Source organism: Rhinolophus ferrumequinum, chromosome 12 (genome assembly GCF_004115265.2).
Source record: "Rhinolophus ferrumequinum isolate MPI-CBG mRhiFer1 chromosome 12, mRhiFer1_v1.p, whole genome shotgun sequence".
Lineage (NCBI taxonomy): Eukaryota > Metazoa > Chordata > Mammalia > Chiroptera > Rhinolophidae > Rhinolophus > Rhinolophus ferrumequinum.
Window position 1 is genome coordinate 8,772,683 of NC_046295.1, and position 18,832 is coordinate 8,791,514.

The 18,832-nt window shown below is 39.8% G+C and overlaps 1 protein-coding gene across 11 annotated transcripts in view; it reads right to left on the reverse strand.

Moving 5' to 3' along the window:
• CDC14B (cell division cycle 14B) overlaps window positions 1-18,832 on the reverse strand; it is an 85,018-nt gene that overhangs the window by 8,155 nt on the left and 58,031 nt on the right. For 8 of the 11 annotated variants that reach the window (XM_033123086.1, XM_033123087.1, XM_033123084.1 and 5 more), the window contains 4 exons: window positions 14,040-14,178; window positions 13,733-13,892; window positions 12,938-13,035; window positions 2,245-2,361 (listed from right to left, as the gene is read on the reverse strand). In XM_033123086.1, coding sequence (XP_032978977.1) covers window positions 2,245-2,361; window positions 12,938-13,035; window positions 13,733-13,892; window positions 14,040-14,178 — 514 coding nt within the window. Of the gene's footprint in view, window positions 1-2,244; window positions 2,362-7,655; window positions 7,802-12,937; window positions 13,036-13,732; window positions 13,893-14,039; window positions 14,179-18,832 lie in introns of all 11 variants that reach the window. The other 3 variants (XM_033123090.1, XM_033123088.1, XM_033123092.1) reach the window with 1 other exon arrangement.

Sequence of the window (18,832 nt, forward strand, 5' to 3'; positions counted from 1 at the left end):
TGGGGGGATGTGGCTGGGGGATAAACACACTGTGAAACTCAGCTAACTATCACTGGTTTACTTCTTTGCACCTTCCAATCTCTGAAAGTCTATTTTGGAAATTTAAGACGCCTTTTTGCTTTTCCTTTTCAGCACCATCCCCCATGCCTGGAAACTGCTTTGGGCCGTTTCAGCATTTAGGCAAACATATTTAGTCTGCACTCGACGTTAGCCCCCTGAGAGCATCCGGTCCAGGGACCTCAGGCAGATGCTCACTGCCGTCGGGAACCACCTCTGCCAAGGAGCACAAGTTTGGATCACTAGAAAGAACCTAGATGGAAAAACTGTCGCAGGGTCACACCCTGCAGAGGAACAGGGTGTGGCTGGGCACACCCAGCCCAGTTTCCGGACTCTAGTGCTCTGAAACCTGAAGAACACAATCCAGAAAAGCAGAAAGCAGGTTAAATGGGCCAGACACACTCGACTGTAATGGAAGCCTGATCAATTATACCTACAAAAGAATATCCGCATTCAAAACATGTCTATCACTAATGGCAGGCTTTTGATTTGAATTTTTTAATAGTTTACTTCCCTAAAAGTGTGAAAGTTAAAATATTTCCATTTTGCCCCATTAATTGTAGGAAAGTTGGGGCAAAACAGAAAATGATAATAAAAAGAAAAATCCCCAATTGTCCTACCCATCAGAACTGTTAATATTATGGCATATTTTCCTTTATCTTGTTTCTATACATATATGGGAATATATACATCTATAAATATTTATAAGCATAAATATTTATCTATCTACACATTTCTATACACATATATAAAGTACATTATACATTTTAAAAAATTCTACTAATACTTCATTATTTTTATGTGTAGTTCTTTTCATTTATTGCTTCATGAGCATTTATCCAGATCATTAAAGTATCTTTAAAAACATGACTGGATTCATTTGGCATAATTCCTCAATCTTCAGACCATTTCCTCTTTCTCACTGTTATAAATAACATTCTGGTTTTATGTTACAATATATTTAAATCTTTGCTTTTGGTAAGAAGAATTACTCTGACATTCTTCTCAAGTGAAATTAGTATGAATATTTGATACCTTACTAATGAAACATTTTAAATCCTAAGTCAGTGCCCAATTCTCAAATACTTGTGCTGGGGCATGATCACATTCTCATACAGGTAAAAGTTATGTAGTAAAATTGTACAGAAGAATCAGCAGAGGAAAAACTGCAGAACCAAACAATTCCTTAAAAACGCAAAACACACAGGGCTCTCCAGTTTGTCAGCCCCTTGGGACACAGGCTGCAGCGGGACTGCACCAGACTCACTCAGCCCTGAAGACGGGCACCTAGGGCCCCAAACTCAAAGGTATGTGGGCAGGAGAATTAAAAAGAAGCAAGGAAATCTGTGAAGGACATTTTAAAGTCTGGTTGGCATTATCTTCAGGCGCTTGCAGTCCATCGTGATATATCCACTGTGCTGTGAGTGCAGTACCTCCTACAGGACCACACAGGTTGCCACCTCCAGACAAAGACACACAAACACGAAAAGGGGGCCTGCCTTCCACTCCTGAGATGACTGCATGTGGGTTATCTGCTCTTCCCTTAAAAGGGATCTGTTTTTAGAATATGTTAAAAAATAGAATGTGTGCCTGCAGTTCACGACAAACATCCAAAGACAACAGTGAGGAAAGGATTTGGTTACAGAACGTGTCCATTTCTTTTCAAAGCCTGTATTAATGAAAGAAGTGAAAGATACTGGGCTCAGAGTCAAAGAATGAGCCCCGCTGGGCGTGGGCTGTGGCTGAGAACATAGTCCCTAGGTAAGGAAGGATGGCAAACTCTCTAACGTTTGCATATTTCCACTGTCACTGTCACATTTATTTGCAGCAAATTCTCCAACAGTTATGCTGTATCTGATACACAGAAAGATTTCCTCCAATTCCTGATAGAGAGCTTTGGAAATTCTTAATTAAGAACTTATATACACAACATTCTCAACTTTCCCATATTATGACCCAGAGACCACATTTCCAGTGTTGAGCATCAACTCTGAAAAACAAAACTAAACAAAAGCCTATGTTAAATGGTCCAGATTTTCTTAGATGATGAACAAGTCAAACACATTGGATCAATGTCCCATCACAGGGACTGTGCTTTTTCCTATCTTCATTTCTAGCTCCAAAAGATTAAACTGGAAAGAAAACCAATGTTTGGAACTTTTCAGAAGAGTAGGATTCTTTTCTCACCTTTTAAAACTGCTTTTTCTTGAAGCAGATCTGGTGGTTCTTTTAGCAATGCCTGCACTGCCAGAAATGTTAGGTTCAGATGTTTTACAGCTCTGAACACTGGACTGAAGAATTACTCTGAAAACAGTTGGAAAAAAATAAGATTATATTCACTGAAACAATTTTCAACCACTTGACAGAGGAAGGCATTTCTGCACTCTAGTGCAAATTATTTTATTGAGAATTAATAGGATTTTCTATAAACACATTTGCGAAAACCTGAAACACACTTTCACATTTTTACATCAAGGTCCTTTGAAATAAAGCATCTAATTTTTCTATGAAGGTCACACAAAGACAATCAGTGTACTTTGCTTTTGGAAAAAGATTTCCCACACCAAAGAAATCAATCAGTAAAACAAATCTTTGTGTCCCAAAGTAAAAGCAGATTCTCAGAATTCCAGTCATGAAAACAAGAAATCATTTAAAACTCCAAATTCTAAAGAATGTGACTATAAATATCTACACAATATTCAATCCTCAGAGCTAAGAGTATGGGCAATAAACCTGAGTTAATACCAATTTCATATAACATTTCAAATTTTAAAAATGTGTTCAAGCAACATTCAAGTTTTGTCTTGATTACAACCATTTACTAACTCACCAAGTACCATTAACAAGAAAGTGAAACTGCTTAAATTCTGTGAAACTTGATTTAATTCAACTCTAAAAATCTCAAGAAACTAATGCCCTTGAGAGTAAATTGCCCAGAAGGCAAATTCACAAATCAGAAATAACACCCTGAGATTAAGCCCACACAGAACACCTGTTTCATAAGTAGAGGGTGTTTTTAAATGCCTCATTCAATTGTCAGCAGAAGATATGAAAAGATTTTATATGCAGTTCTTTTCTTCAAGAGATAAGGAAACACTGAACTGTATGCACACACATTTATAGGTACACACACTCAACTTGTATTCATCTGTAAGAGAAAACACTGACTTAAAAACGCTTCCTCCTCTCATATCCAAACATAAAGGTGAGACAGCCGATAACAACTGCCTCGAACCCAGCTCGTAAGTAGTAAAAAGAAACCACCGCAACAAACTAGGAGTCCTACCTCTTTCCTATGCCTGCATTACCATCATGTTAGTTAACAACCAAAGCCAGGTCCTTAAAACATAGTACAGATTAGTAAATGCCTATAATCTTACTATTACCCAAAGCACAGCACAGTCAACATTTCGTAAAATGCTAACTTCTCATCACTAAAAAACAAAACCAAAAACAATGGGTTATACTGTACCAGAGCAGAAGTCTGGAGTGGAGGTCTGTGGTTTTTAGTCTGTTTGGGGAAGAGAGGGAGGAGGGTTAAGGGAGGGGCTGCTATCCCAACTGTTTTGCTTTATACCTGTAGTATTTCTGGAAGCCTCAAAAAACAGGCCTTCCATTTCACGGAGGGAAACTGATCCTGGGTAAATGAGCCAATGCTTGATTCAGGATTTCTCATCAAGTTTTATCATCCTAAATGTTGAATGGCCTAACAGTAGAAAGAGTATATGCAGACACAGTTGTATGATTAAGACACCAACTGCCGTGGCATGTGACTTCTGCCCCCGAAAAAAGTATTTATTTTAAAATTCTGATTATACAGTGTGAGGGTGAAATGTTTAGTAGTGCTGGTAAGGATCTGAAACTAGACTTTTTCATCAAGTGAAACAAAACAACAACAAAACCCAACCACGATGCCTCCACGGCCACTTCTGAAGCCCAGGTCCAGGGCCTGGGCTGCCACTGTGGTCCTAAAGCCTTTCACCTTGTGGGCAAGGCTCCTGGTTTTTATCTCGGTTTTTACAAATGGAGAAAATGAGACTCCTATGGCTTTTTTTGAAATACCACCCTACTTTTCAAATGAGGCCACTTACTGCCAAAAGTATAGACAGACAACTGCCACACTGTAAAATCATTAACATAAGGAAAAACAAGAACCAATACATTTCCTGTTTAGGAAATTCAAGGCTGATTTCTTCAATTAACTATTACTACAACGTTTAAATACTATTCAAGACAAGAAATTACTGCTAAATCAAATTTTAGACTGATGGGAAACGTCTTTTTTAAAGATCCATAAAACTAGTGTAAATACAAATGTGGCTAACATAATAGTTAATAATTTACATGGAACTTTAAAAATAAGAGAAGGGGCCGGCCCAGTGAATCAGGCGATTGGAGCTCCGTGCTCGTAACTCCGAAGGCTGCCGGTTCGATTCCCACATGGGCCAGTGGGCTCTCAACCACAAGGTTGCTGGTTCGATTCCTGAGTTCCGCAAGGGATGGTTGGCTACGCCCCCTGCAACTAGCAACGGCAACTGGACCTGGAGCTGAGCTGCACCCTCCACAACTAAGACTGAAAGGACAACAACTGGACTTGGGGGGAAAAAAAAAAGGTCCTGGAAGTACACACTCTTCTCCACTAAAGTCCTGTTCTCCTTCCCCAATAAAAATAAATAAATAAATAAATAAGAGCACGATAGACATTTGGAACGCATGAATCACACCAGTGAAGATTCAGTTCACCAGTTATTTCCATTAACAGCAGTCTGTAGGTTATGCATCAATAAAGTGGAAATTTTCCAACAAGTACACTTAGGTATTACCTGTGACATCCTGTAAGTAACACCTGGTAAGGTGGGATAAGCTGGCAACGTGTGAAGTTTCCAAACTCTGCCACTGGTTAAGTAGGAACAACCACCTCCCACCTTGCAAACCAGGCCAATCACTTGGCTTTGCAGAGCAATATTCAGCATATGGATTTTCTCCTTTCCATCTTTCCCTGGCAGAATCCTCAGTCCTACTTTTTATCTCTTCTTCTCTGCAGTATCTTCTGAGCCCTAGTATTGTCAGATTTTGGACACAACGTTATCTGCAACTTCAGGCATACAGCAAAGCAAAAGGTGAAAAGACAGGTCTCTCACCTGTCAAGCCACAAAATGCTTTGAACGTATATGTTCAATTCCAAGGAAAGAATACATCAGTGCAACTATGCACTATTTACCCTGGTCGTTGACCACTGACATAAAACGAGCTTTCAAAATGATGGGACTGAGGCCCAGATGTGCCTTTCCCACTAAGAGTCTGACACAGCAATCTGAAATGTCATCAGAGTCATGTTCTCCAGCACACCCTGTCACAACCTACCAGGCGATGCTACGTCATCGGCCAACAGAGGTGAATGCCAACGGTGGTGCACATAAGTAATCACCTCAAAAGACAGCTACAAGGATTATACCTGATTACATCATTGTTACTGTTGAAAGCTTTGGTTTCCGTAAATTACAAATTAATCAGTCAGGCTAAATTGAACACTGCTTTGGGTCTAGTGCAATGGCACATGTCAGTAATAATGACAACAACAAAAGGTTGTATCTTACACAGAATAGTAAAAAGAAAAGAGCCTGATGGAGCCCACTGAAAACTTCCCCTGGGAAAAATAATACAACCACGAAGCACCTCAGTATTATTAGCATCGACTCCACCCATTTAGAACTCCACCTATTCGAGATAGCTTTGCCACTGCAAATAGTTTGAAAATAATAAATCTACGCAGTACATAACGCCCTTGAGTCAGAATATGTGGAAATGTAAGCTTACTAAGAGAAGTAAAGGAAAAACTACCTACAAGGATAATCTACATCAGAAATACAGCATATCTGCCTATGCAATAGTAAGTTTGTACTTAACATTTAAGAAAATGTCATAAATACAAACATGTTAAGCAGCTTTTCCTTGATTTTGAAAAGAAGGGAGTCTGCTAGATTTTACAATCTTTTCTAGCCATATGAAGATACTCAAAGCACTAGAGTTGGTTGCCATGGAATTTTACTTTGGAGGAGGTCCTAGAAGAACTTTTATATTTCTTTATTAAAACTCCCAAGCCCAAATTGGAACAAGAAAAGAAATTCTTGAAATATGAGCTAAAGAAAAAATCTCAAGAGAAAAACAAATGCAGCTTAGATATGCTAGGGCAGCAGTCAAACGTAGCCTCTCAGGCTGCACCCTCCTTTCCGTGCTCTTGGCCTTAACTCTGGGATGTTCCCCAGTTAAACTTCTTACAGGGAAACAGTCTTCTGTAGAAAAGAAGTCTCTTCACTGTTAAGATATTATGAAGGATGAAAAAAGATGTGAAGAGAATATAAATGCTGCCTCTATCAACCTAATAAAGGCATTCTGGTTACTTTTGGGAAAGAAGGAAAATGGGAGGGAGTTAGGAGCAGTGTCAGTCATGCAGAAATACAAACAGCAACCAAGGACTCCAGTCTTCTCTACTTTTCTATTTTTGTTGAACATCAAGTTTAGAAAACTGTACATAACTGTAAGGGGGAAGAAGTGAAATGAGATAGGAGAAAATTCCGCAAAGTCAAGACAAAAGGCTTCTTCGGGGAGCAGCTACCTGCTGAGCGCGCGCTGTGTCCGATGGCAGAACCAGAGATGAAACGGGATGCCACGTTCACTAGGCCACCTGGCTACAAAGCCAAATCTTTACAAACGCCAGAAAAGCAGCGGGAAAGTCATTTTTGCTAGATTGGAAAGCATCTAATAAAGATAGTAACCCTAGAAAACTAGAGGAAAGTTGTACAGCCAATTGAATTAAAGAAAACTACTGCAATTATCCCAAACTAAATATTCTTGACAGGGGAAAGGAGTTAGTTCGGTGTCTTTTTAAATTGCTATTTCAAAAAAATCTGTTAAGAGTAGGTACAACTTAAAAATCGAGTTTGTTGTTTTTAATACCCCTTGTATGAAAAGAACAGTGAAGGGGCCGGCCTGGTGGCTCAGGCGGTTGGAGCTCCATGCTCCTAACTCCGAAAGCTGCTGCTTCGGTTCCCACATAGGCCAGTGGGCTCTCAAACACAAGGTTGCCAGTTCAACTCCTCAAGTCCCGCAAGGGATGGTGGGCTCGGCCCCCTGCAACTAAGATTGAGCACGGCATCTTGAGCTGAGCTGCCACTGAGCTCCCGGATGGCTCAGCGCGTTGCCCTTTCGACTCCCACAAGGGATGGTGGGCTGCGCCCCCTGTAACTAGCAACGGCAACTGGACCTGGAGCTGAACTGTGCCTTCCACAACTAAGACTGAAGGACAACAACTTGCGTTGGAAAAAAGTCCTGGAAGTACACACTGTTCCCCAATAAAGTCCTGTTCCCCTTCCCCAATAAAATCTTTAAAAAAAAAGAAAAAAGAAAGAAAAGAACAGTGAAGACCTCCCTCCCGCCACCACCCCATTAACTGACAAGTTACAGAAAAAGAACTTTTGAAAAAGGGCAAACGAACAAAGCCAGGAGAGCTGACAGTAAGAAAAACATGCATCGTGAGACAGACACTGGACACCAGAGGTGAGCAAGCACTCGTAGAGAAATGGAATGGGGACACTTACACAACAGCTATTTGTCAAAGGGTCCTGACGGCTACTGTGTTCTGAAACCATCGAGACACAATAGCAGGATGGGGAGAATGTAGTCACAAACAATCCACCAGATGACAACACTACACAGTGCAGAGGTCACCACAGCTAGGGAACATCTGGAAAGGGGTGAAGGGGAAAGAACAGATGTTCAAACTGGGAAGCCAAAATAAAGAAAATAATAAATAAATAAAGCCACGTGTGAATTTTAGACACCTTGTGATGCAAAGGGGCAGGAAACATGGATGGAGTTTTGCCATTTTATGTTGGGGGTAAAAAACAAACAACACTGTCTTCAGTATTATACTGACTTGATATTTGGTAACAAAAGATTAGACCCAACCTCTAGTGGGAGAACTGTCCCCATTTGATTTAATTGTATGATACAGAAATCAGAGTCGTTGTCATAGCATTAAAATTCTTCAAAAAGCACAAGATATGCACAGAAAACAAAACCAAACCAGAGAGAAAAAAGGAGTCAAAACCAACCAAGCAAAAAAAGGCCCTTGGACTGATGATAACTAACAACCATCCCCTCGGAGGCACAATTATACACGGACATGGCACAGCAGAATTGATCTCACTGCAATGGAGCCATAAACTGTATCATCCAGGAATTTAGACAAACTGCATATTCTGAAAACAAGGCTCACAGAAGCATAGCCAACCCCAGGCCACACAAAATGAGGGGAATTTCCCTTATGTATTATTAATACAGTAAGTCCTCACTTAACATCCATGATGGTTCCGCGATGAAGCAATACAACGTATAACATCGCCAATTTGACCACAGGCTAATTGATATTAACAAGAGTGAATTTCCTGTGGCATCCCATCAATGCTATAATGAAATGATGTTACTTGAGGACCTGCTGTACTATGTATTTCCTTAGTCATTTTCCTCATGCAACCAAACTTGGCTTTCAGCTTGGTGTTTCTTAATCTACTGGTCTAGCTTCTAGCAGTGAGAAAGGAACCCATCTCAAGTTGGAAGGGTGATCAACTCCTTCCAACTCCTATACTTCCAATGGTCACCCAGACACATCTGTAATCCAATACAAAAGGCTCTATTGAGCATTTGCTTTGTGCCAAGTACTGGGCCGATCAAGTCAGAGATGACTGATTTGGCTTACTATGTATGTCATCTTTATCAATATCATTGTCATCTTAATGATTTCTCACTGTGTGCCACGCACTTGCATCCTATATGGTGACGGGGATTACACTAAAGGTGGCCCTGAAATCAAACCAACCTGCACCATCTCATTCACACCACCCACAAAAAAACCCAAATCTACTATTATATGTTAAGATTACAGGTGCCTAATATTGATACAGAATGTAATAAACGACCTAGGAATGCTACAGAACTCTCTACCCACCCCCCATTTTCATTTGCAGCTATGGGTTTAACTGATCTTAAAGGCAGAATGGTTTGAACAGTCACGTGTCTGCATTACAGATTTTTATTTGTTGCTCATGGCTTAAGAATTAGTTCCCAAGGATGAAAAACACACCCATCTACACTGTACTGGTCAGGGGGATGGGAGGGATTTCCAAGGCTCATTATATTTGCACCTATTCCCATTTGGGTGCACTTCCCCTCTTCTTGAAGCATTTCATTTCATCATCACAAACCCAGCAGACATCATGATGAGTATGCAGAAAGAAGGGCAGCACGGCTGGCATTATAGAACCTACCACATCTACCATGTGAGCACACACAACACTGTACTTGCCGTCACTCCCGATGATCTTCAAGGTCATGGGGCGCCACGATTTACTGTCTTCATGGTAATCAGGATCAGATAGGCTCTCTGAGAGAATGACTCGTATTTTATAATTTCTAACGATTTTAACGCTCCCCAAATATCGACTATTCAATAAACTAGAAACCAATAATTGGAATGATATTTTATGTACTATAACTTTCTCTTAAGAATCACCAGTACTTACATACTTTTCACTACCTTTCCTTATTATATTATATCCAAGTATTTTCACTGGGCTCTAAGTATCAACAGTGAAGAAAAATAACTTGCCAGCGGTGACAGATGAGTCAAAATCAGGAGGCAGGAACTGAATTTAAATTTTTTAATCTGAACTGCTATTGAAAACTCTCTCGGGGGACTATTGTTTCTGAAATAACAAAAAGACTCGGGAAAGAAAGAAAATCCTCAACTGACCTCCTTTCTTAGGGCCAGAAGAGCTACCATGTTTCCCCCAAAATAAGACCTAGCCGGACAATCAGCTCTAATGCATCTTTTGGAGAAAAGATTAATATAAGACCTGGTCTTATTTTACTATAATATATGACCTGGTCATGTAATATAACATAATTAATATAATGTAATATAATGTAATATAATGTAATGTAATATAATATAATATAATATAATATAATATAATATAATATAATATAATATAATATAATATAATATAATATAATACCGGGTCTTATATTAATTTTTGCTCCAAAATGCATTACAGCTGACTGTCCGGCTAGGTTTTATTTTCAGGGAAACGGTATAAGTAAGAGCAAAAAAGAGATGATTGTAACAAGCAAGGAGGGTTTGTTTGAAAAAGCAAAGGAGGGGGGATAAGCAAAATGTTGTAAAGGAGGAAGAGAAACCTGCTTTGAGTAACCTATAACCTCCCAAGGTCTTTACACACAATTAAAAACTTTAGCATTTTGTTTTTCCTTCAAAAGTGTGACCTAAAAGTTTGTTAAATGTGTTTACCGAAGAGGGACAGTTTGGGGGTTCCTCTATTATTTTTAGGATTAGAGTTACAATTAAAGGGGATTCTGAACCAGTATTTTTTTTAATAACTTTTACCATTTTCCTTGGTTTTAATTTATGCCAAGAGTGCTTCAGAGCACTGGGCCAGTGTCCTTTATTCCTTTTGGGGGTAAGGAGGGGTGTGACTAGATAACTGAACAAATGATAGCTCTGAGGCTGGTCGTGCCTCACCTAGTCTTTGCTACACAGTTACTTTCATTCAGCCATCACTGATCACATTCAACTTTCATCCCAGGAACCTGCATACCAAGGTGAACATATTTTTTTTTGTAACTATAAAACTTCCTATACCCATGTTAAATCTTCTTCTGGTTTCCAACAATATTTAGAACTTTAGTCTTCATTTGTTGTTTTCTTTTATATTACCATAAACCCATCAACTATGAGCGAGATGTTTATGGCCTCAATTTTTCTAGAAAGAGTGTCCAGTGATTTGAATTTTAGAAAATATAGTCACAAGGTAGCAGACTCAGCAACAAGGAAATTTCCTGTTAAGCCCCACCTGGTAGCAACTATTAACTAAGCAGAATTCCCATCCCCTGACTCTCAACTTGACTTCTGAACAGAAAGCTATAAGCTATTGAGAAACTGATGCTGTCGATTCTTAAAAACAAAACAAAAAACGTGGCCACAATGAAAAGCAACCCACAAAATCATCCATTTTCTAGGGCTTACAATTCCAAGTGTAGTCCCTGGACCAGCAGCATCTGTAACACCGGAAGCTTGCTAGAAATGCACACTCGCACCCGTAACCCAGAGCCACTGACCACAATCTGCATTTCACCTGGCCCCCAGACTCAACTGAACGCTGAAGTGTGAGAAGCACTGCTCCTGGGCACTGCCCATTTCCTCCATCAGGCCTAAAACTGGCTTCCGAATAATTATCTGGAGGGACTATACTGTTTCTAAATAAAAATAACCCTACAGGCTTTAAATAAAGACTAAACAATGAAATTAAAAACAAAATAGCATTTGGAGTTAAATGAATTATATAATACGCAGCAGTCTAAAAGCATTCTAATTGACTGAAGCACCACTGCCAAGGCAATGCTTAATTAACGCCTATTCACACAGCTCTTTACATTGGAAAACTCGATTTCATTCTTTGGATCTTCTAAGAACCTCCCAAGGCAGTGGCCCAGGCAACACATGCCTTCCGTGTGATTCTTTAGAACTTAAGATTATGAGGAGATTCTCTGGAGAAGAACCATTTTTCATTAAAAAGAAGGCCTGTACTTCTCTGCCACAAACATTTATTATGTCTGGTGTTTCCAGGTGGGAATTCCCGCCCATTCTCAGGAAGTTTTTTTCACTTTCCCGTTCCTGAATCCCGAGAAAAGTTGGTTGGGAAATCGGGAAAATCGGCTCCTTGAACCCAGGTGGTCGGGAGTATTGGCCGTCACTTTGTGGAAATGATTCATTGTTGAGAACAGGTAACAGTTTGTATCTCGGGATTCGGGAACGGGAAAGCAAAAAAAATTCCTGGGAACGGGTGGAAATTCCCACCTGGAAACCCTAATTATGTCATCAGTTCCTTACCATATTGCAGGATGCTTACTGAATAAAATGATCTCTCTCCATCTCTCTCTCTCTCTCTCTCCATCTCTCTCTCTCTCTCTCTCTCTCTCTCTCTCTCTCTCTCTCTCTCTCACACACACACATACACACACACACACGTGCTGGAAATATGGAGTACCACAGTGAAATGGCAGGTTACTAGAAGGAAGGACTCTAATGTCACAGATGGGATCATCTACTAAAGAACACCCTAGAAAAAAGTACCATAGCCAAGTTTTTGATTCTACTTTTTTTTTTTAAACAATCCTGGATGTTCCATGAGATTGAACCCAAACGACCACTGACACAAGCAAATATAAGTAAACATACACATACTCAGTAACTATAAAACTTCGTATCCCCATGTTAAACCTTCTGGAACATTAAAATAATTCTTCGAACAAAAAAATTAACACAAAAATATAGCTTAGTCTAGGTCACTGTTCCCTAAAATAATATAATGACATTAAGCCACCATGTCACCACTGGATTACATTCTACTACTATATTAAAACAAATTACCTATAATATGGTAATGAATTTAAAGAAATTCACAATTTTTAGTAACTACAGACAAATCTGTTACTCTGTGTTTATTATCTGCTGTCGTTCTCTTGAGGATGTCACATGGTGGTTATCCAGAGAAACAGCACTCCTAATATTGCTCCCCTATCTATACAAGCTACTGAGGTTATAATAGCAGACGAAGATAAACAAAGAAGAGCCAAAAGCTCCTCAGGCAACACCCCTAGATTTAAAATAACGTAGATAATCATTTCAAAGTGGCATAATGGGCATGCAACTATGGAGGAAAATGTACAGGGAAAAAAATGCTCATGAAAGACCTCATATACTTATTAAATATATAACATCAACCACAAAGGAAACCAGACTCACGTGAGGGGAACAGTGTTTGTTTTTGATTGTCTTCTGCTTTTCAGGGCCCGAAGTCTATCACCTTGGGTCACTCCACTGATTTCGTCGTCATCACTGTACTGTACAAGTAAAAACACACTGAGCTAATGATTTAAGTTGCACTTATTAATGTAGTAAAGCATAACAGCTACATTTATCCACAGAGACACACACAAATATATAGTTCAACTTTCTGCTGAACTCTAAAAGATTCTGCTGCTTTCAAAATAAAGCTACACGTCACATATCAAGTGAACCAAACACTGACTTTCACAGACACGGAACCCAATAGCACTCTGGTTATAAAAAGTATTGACAGTGAAGAGACATAATGGGTTTTCAATATTGAAAACATTCTTTTTAAAATTTGACCATCTACTTAACCAACACTTAATACAGTACAACTACCCCCTAAGCTCTTGGTTCTATAAAGGTCTCCACTTAAGAACGACTGGTTCCCTAAATCAGCTGTCATGAAACGGGCAGGTGGGGGTGGGAGGTGTGACACTAGGTCCACTACCATGCTTACTTCACATACCTCTTTCTTACTCCAGTGCCTAATGAGTAAAAAAACCCTTCAGTTTTATGGACAATAACTTTGTTTTAACTATTGCAAGTAAAAGGTTCCTAGAGAGGGCTGTAAGTATAAAAAAATGGGTGACAATAATCCCTCAAAATGTGTTTTATTATTTTTATCTACAATTTTCTCCATGCCCTAAGAGGTTCTCAGCTGCATGTAAAGCAGTAACAACAGCGTGATGAAGACGGTTCGATTACCAGTTCAGGTTCTTGCTTGTCTTGATTCTCGACCCCATTGATTGAAATGTCATCAACAGCCAAGAGGAGTTTTGAGACAGCTGCTCTGTGTTTTCCATTCTCCTGACCCCGTAACTTTTGACGAAAATAGTCACCTTCCAACCAGAGGCTTGCCTGTTTCCTGTTAGAGCATTCAAATAACATCAAAATACACCTTGCCAGAAAGATACCATCTATTGTTACTGGAGACTAAGAAAAATTCTACTTCTAGTCATTTTCCAGACCCAAGTGTCCCCTGAGGAATTATAAAAGCTCTCCATCTACTTACATCACCAGGAATTGTTGCTGAGGCCCAATCACTGAGCCAGGTCTACAGATTCTGATCCAAGCAATGGTCTCAGCTGCTGCCATCCTGTAATGCTTCATAATGTAGCAGGCTATCAGAGTACCCGTTCGTCCAAGGCCAGCTGGGAAAAGAAACCAATGAGACCTGGTCTCACGTACTCCAGAATTTTGTTGGGCGGGCACAATTTTTTAAAAAGGCTTGCCATGATTCGGCTCCCCTCAACAGAGGTTCTCAAGTTCGAATACACACTGCACTCATCTGCAGAGTTTTAAAAAATACTGAGTCTCACCTCCAGAATTCTGATTTAATTGGTGTGTGATGCTGGCCAGACACACAGATTTCTAAAATCCCCCAGATTATTCTATGTATAGCCACGATTAAAAATCACTTTCCAAGCCCTGATTCTCAGTAAGTGCGGCGCTTTCTACTCTGGGTTTTCTGTTAACAGTACAATCATGTTACCAAAACCACAGGCTTAACATTTTGCAAATTGTTCTCCCTCATCCAACAGTTTTTTCTACTCCCCTTTTATACCCACTTTCACATGTTTTTTTTAACTCTATTCCTGCTATCCTCCTTTATTCTCATCTAGACTACTACCATTATTTCCTGTGGTGGTTAATTTTATGTGTCAACCTGGCAGGTGTATTTGGGTGAGATTGGTGGACTTTTGGATAAGAGGATTACCCTCCAATGATGTGAGTGGGCCTCATTCAGTAAGTTGAAGGTCTGAAGAGAACAGAAAGACTGGCTGCCCCAAGCTAGAGGGAATTCTCCAGCAGACTGCCTTCGGGCTTCAGTGGTACCACTGGCTCTTCTGGGTCACCAGCCGGTCAGCCCACACTGACGATTCTGTACTCATCAGCCTTCACATCTGTGAGCCAATTCCTTATAAATCTCCTGCTATATATAAAACATATCCTATTGGTTCCGGTTCCCGAGAAAACCCTTACTAATACAGATTTTGGCACTGTGAAATGGCACGCTACTGGAACAATTCGTAAAACTGCGCAAGTGGCTTTGGAACTGGAATTTTAAAGGCTGCAAGAGTTTTAAAGCTCATGTTGGCAGGAATATGGATATTAACACTGATTCTGGCGCTGATGTAGATGGAAACGAGGAACATGTTATTGGAAACTGGAAGAAAGGCAAACCTTGTTAGAAAGTGGCAAAAAAAAAAACCCTGGCTGAATGTGCTCTCAAGCTTTGTGGAAAGCCAAACTTGTAGGTGACAACCATGGATATTCAGCAAAGGAGATCTGTAAGCATAATGTTGAAGGTACAGCCTGGTTTCTCCTTCTTGATTACAGTAAACTATCAGAGGAAAGAGATGAATTAAAGAAGGAATTTTTAACCAAAAAGCAACTAAAAACTAAACATTTGGAAAATTCTAGGCCTCTCCATATTGCAAAAACGTGAGAAAGCATGTTCTGAAGACAACCAAGGTGTGGCTGGACAAGCAATTTCATGAAGATACTACCCACAGATTTAAGTCGCAGAAGCCAGAAATTGTAATGGGATCACATCAGCAGAAACAGTCCGTTTAGACTAAAAGGAGACAGCCACAGAATGAGAAAAGGGCAGGCTTTCAGGTTTCTGGACTACAGGACTGAACAACCGAGGTAACTGGCTGCAAACATGTCTCATCCTTCAAGAAAAGGGAAGCATGACCTTGAGGGCAATGCAGAGATCGGAAGGCTGCCACCGCTGCTACCACCACCACCACCACCACCACCACCACCACCACCACCACCACCACCATTGGCCCACGGGGCAGGGCTGTCTACTACTAGGTTTCAGAGGATGGGGCTGCCTCCGTGGCTTCAGTGGACCAGGCCACCACAGTCCATGACCTCAGGGGCAGGGCTGCCGCCTGGGGCCAAGGAGATGGGACTGCCTCCCCAGTGGGTCCGCAGAACAGACAATGGAACCAAAGGACATGATTCTTGAGCCTGGAGATCTAATGGCATTTGCCTTGGTAGGTTTTGGACTTGCTTAGGACCTGTCACCCGTCTCTTCTTTCCAATTGCTACTACTTGAGATGGAATGTCTATCCTATGCCTGTCCCATTACTGTATTTTGGAACCAAATAACTTGTCTGCTTTCACAGGTTCACAGTTGGAGAGAAATTTTGCCTCAGGATGAAGTGTCACCCACATCTGATTTAGATGAGACTTCGGACTTGGAACTGATGCTGGAATGGGTTAAGACTGTGGGGGCCGTTGGGATGGGGTGAATGCATTTTACATGTGAGGACATGAATACTGGGCAGCCAGAGAGCGGGATGTTATGGACGGAATTATGCCCCCTCCCCACTTCCCTGCCCCCACCAAATTCCGTATGTTGAAGTGCTATCTCCCAACATGACAATCTCTGGTAAAAGGACTTTATGGAGTAAACTAAGGCTAAATGAGGTGGGCGGGGGGGGTCCACTTAATCCAATAGGACTGGTGTTCTCACAAGAAGAAGAGACACCAGAACTGAGCGTACACAGAAGACAAGGACGAGGCGGCTGTCTGCAAACCAGGAAGAGGCCTCACCGGACACCAATCCGCCAGCACCTGACTTTGGATCTCTAGCCTCCAAAACTGTGAGAAAACAAATTTCTATTGTTTAAACCACACAGTTTATGGTACTGTTAGGTACACTTCCTAATGAATCTCACTTTTCATTTGATAATCCCATCTTCACACTGACGTCAGTTTTCTTCCCAAAACAAAGAACTAATCATTCAAATCCCCTTAAAGTTTTAACTGGTTATCAGCCAACTTCAGGGCTTTTCAACCTCAGCACTATTGACATTTGGAGCAGGACAATTCTTTGCTGTGAGTGCTGTCTGAGCATTTTAGGATGCTCGGGAGCATGGCTGGCCTCCAGATGCACCTCTCCCCCAAAGTTGGGAAAAACAAAAAAATGTCTTCAGCTATTGCCAAATGTGTAAAACCACCCTGAATGAACACCTCAGGTTATTGAGAATAACCTCAATTGCTTGTTATTTTTTAACCAACGTTGGATTTTAATTATTCATTATTTTAAACTGTAGTAAAATATACAAAACAAAAATTTCCATTTTAACCATTTTTGTTCATGCATAATTTTCCTGGTTTCATTTACTTCTCTGTTTTCTTATAGCTCACTGAGCATTTTTAAGACAGCCATTTTAAATTCTTTTGTCAGGAGATTCAAAGACCTATTTTTCTTTAGGGCCAGTTTCTGGAGATCATTTTAACCACTTTTAAGTGTACAATTCAGTGGCATTAAAAAAACTCACATTGTTATGCAACCATTACTATTTATTACTAATTTTTACTATTTTTCTTTCATATATTATGAAGATCTGTTATTAGACATGTAAAATGTTTATAATTGTTATAGGTTCTTGCTATATTGAAACTTTTATTAATATATAATGTCCTTTTTTGTCTCATAATCTTTTTAAATTAAAGTCTATTTTGTCTGATATTAATATAATCACCGCTGCTCTCTTTTGGTTACTATTTACATGAAATATCTTTTCCCATCCTTTCACTTTCAACCTATTTGTGTCTTTGGATCTAAACTGAGTCTCTTTTAGTTAGCACATAGTTGATTATTTTTAAGTCATTCTTTCAATCTCGTCTTTTGATTAGAAAGTTTACAACTTAAGATACAATAATACAACTTAATAGCCTTTATAACTGTCAGACGTATTTACTTTTACCAGAGATCTTTATTTCTTCATATGGCTTTGAGTGACTGTCTAGTGTCCTTTCATTCAACCTTTCTTGCAGGGCAGGCCTAGTGGTAGTAACAAACTCTCACAGCTTTTAGTTATCTGGGAATGTCTTCATTTCTCCCTCATTTTTGAGGAAAAGTTTGGCCAGATGTAGGATTTGTGTTTGACAGTTTTTTTCCTGCAGCACTTTGACTATATCAATCCACACTGCCTTCCGGCCTCCAAGGTTTCTGATGAGAAATCTGCTGACAATGTTAATGGGATCCCTTGTAGGTGATAAGTTGATTCTCTCGTTGCGTTCAAGATTCTCTTTGTCTCTCACTTTAGATGATTGATTATAATGCATCTTGGTGTGGGTCTCTGAGTTTATCCTGCGTGGAGTTCACCGAGTTTCTCCGATATTTACATTTATGCCTTTCCTGCAATTTGAGAAGCTCTCAGCAATTTTTTCTTCAAATAATCTTTCAGCTCCTTTCTCTTCCTTTGCCCTTTGGGACTCCCACCATCTATAGATTGGTCCACTTTATGATATCTCCGAGGTCCATTTTTTTTTTTCAGTCTTTTCTTTTTCAATTCTTCAGACTTGATCATTTCAATTGTCCTGTCTTCAAGTTTGCTGATTCTTTTTTCTGCCTGTTTATGAATTTCACCAGCAAATGTTTCATTTCAGTTACCGTACATTTCAGTTCCAAAATTATTTTTTGATTCCTTTTTATTTTCTATCTCTTCATTGATATTTCCATTTTGTTCATATGTTTTCTAGACTGTCCATTTCTTGTAGCTCTCTGAGCACCTTTAAGACAGCGGTTTTAACATCTTTGCCTAGTAAATCCACAATCTGGTCTTTCTCAGGGATAGTTTCTGTTGATTCCTTTTTTTTTCTCCTTTGAATGAATTATACTTTCCTGCTTCTTTCTATACCTTGTGACTTTTTGGTGAAAGCTGGACATTTGAATCTTATAATGTGGTAATTCTGGAGATTAGATTTTGGCTATTCCCTAGATTTGCTAGGTTTCTTTTTTTCAACATTGGATATTTCTTAACAAAAATATATTCCTTC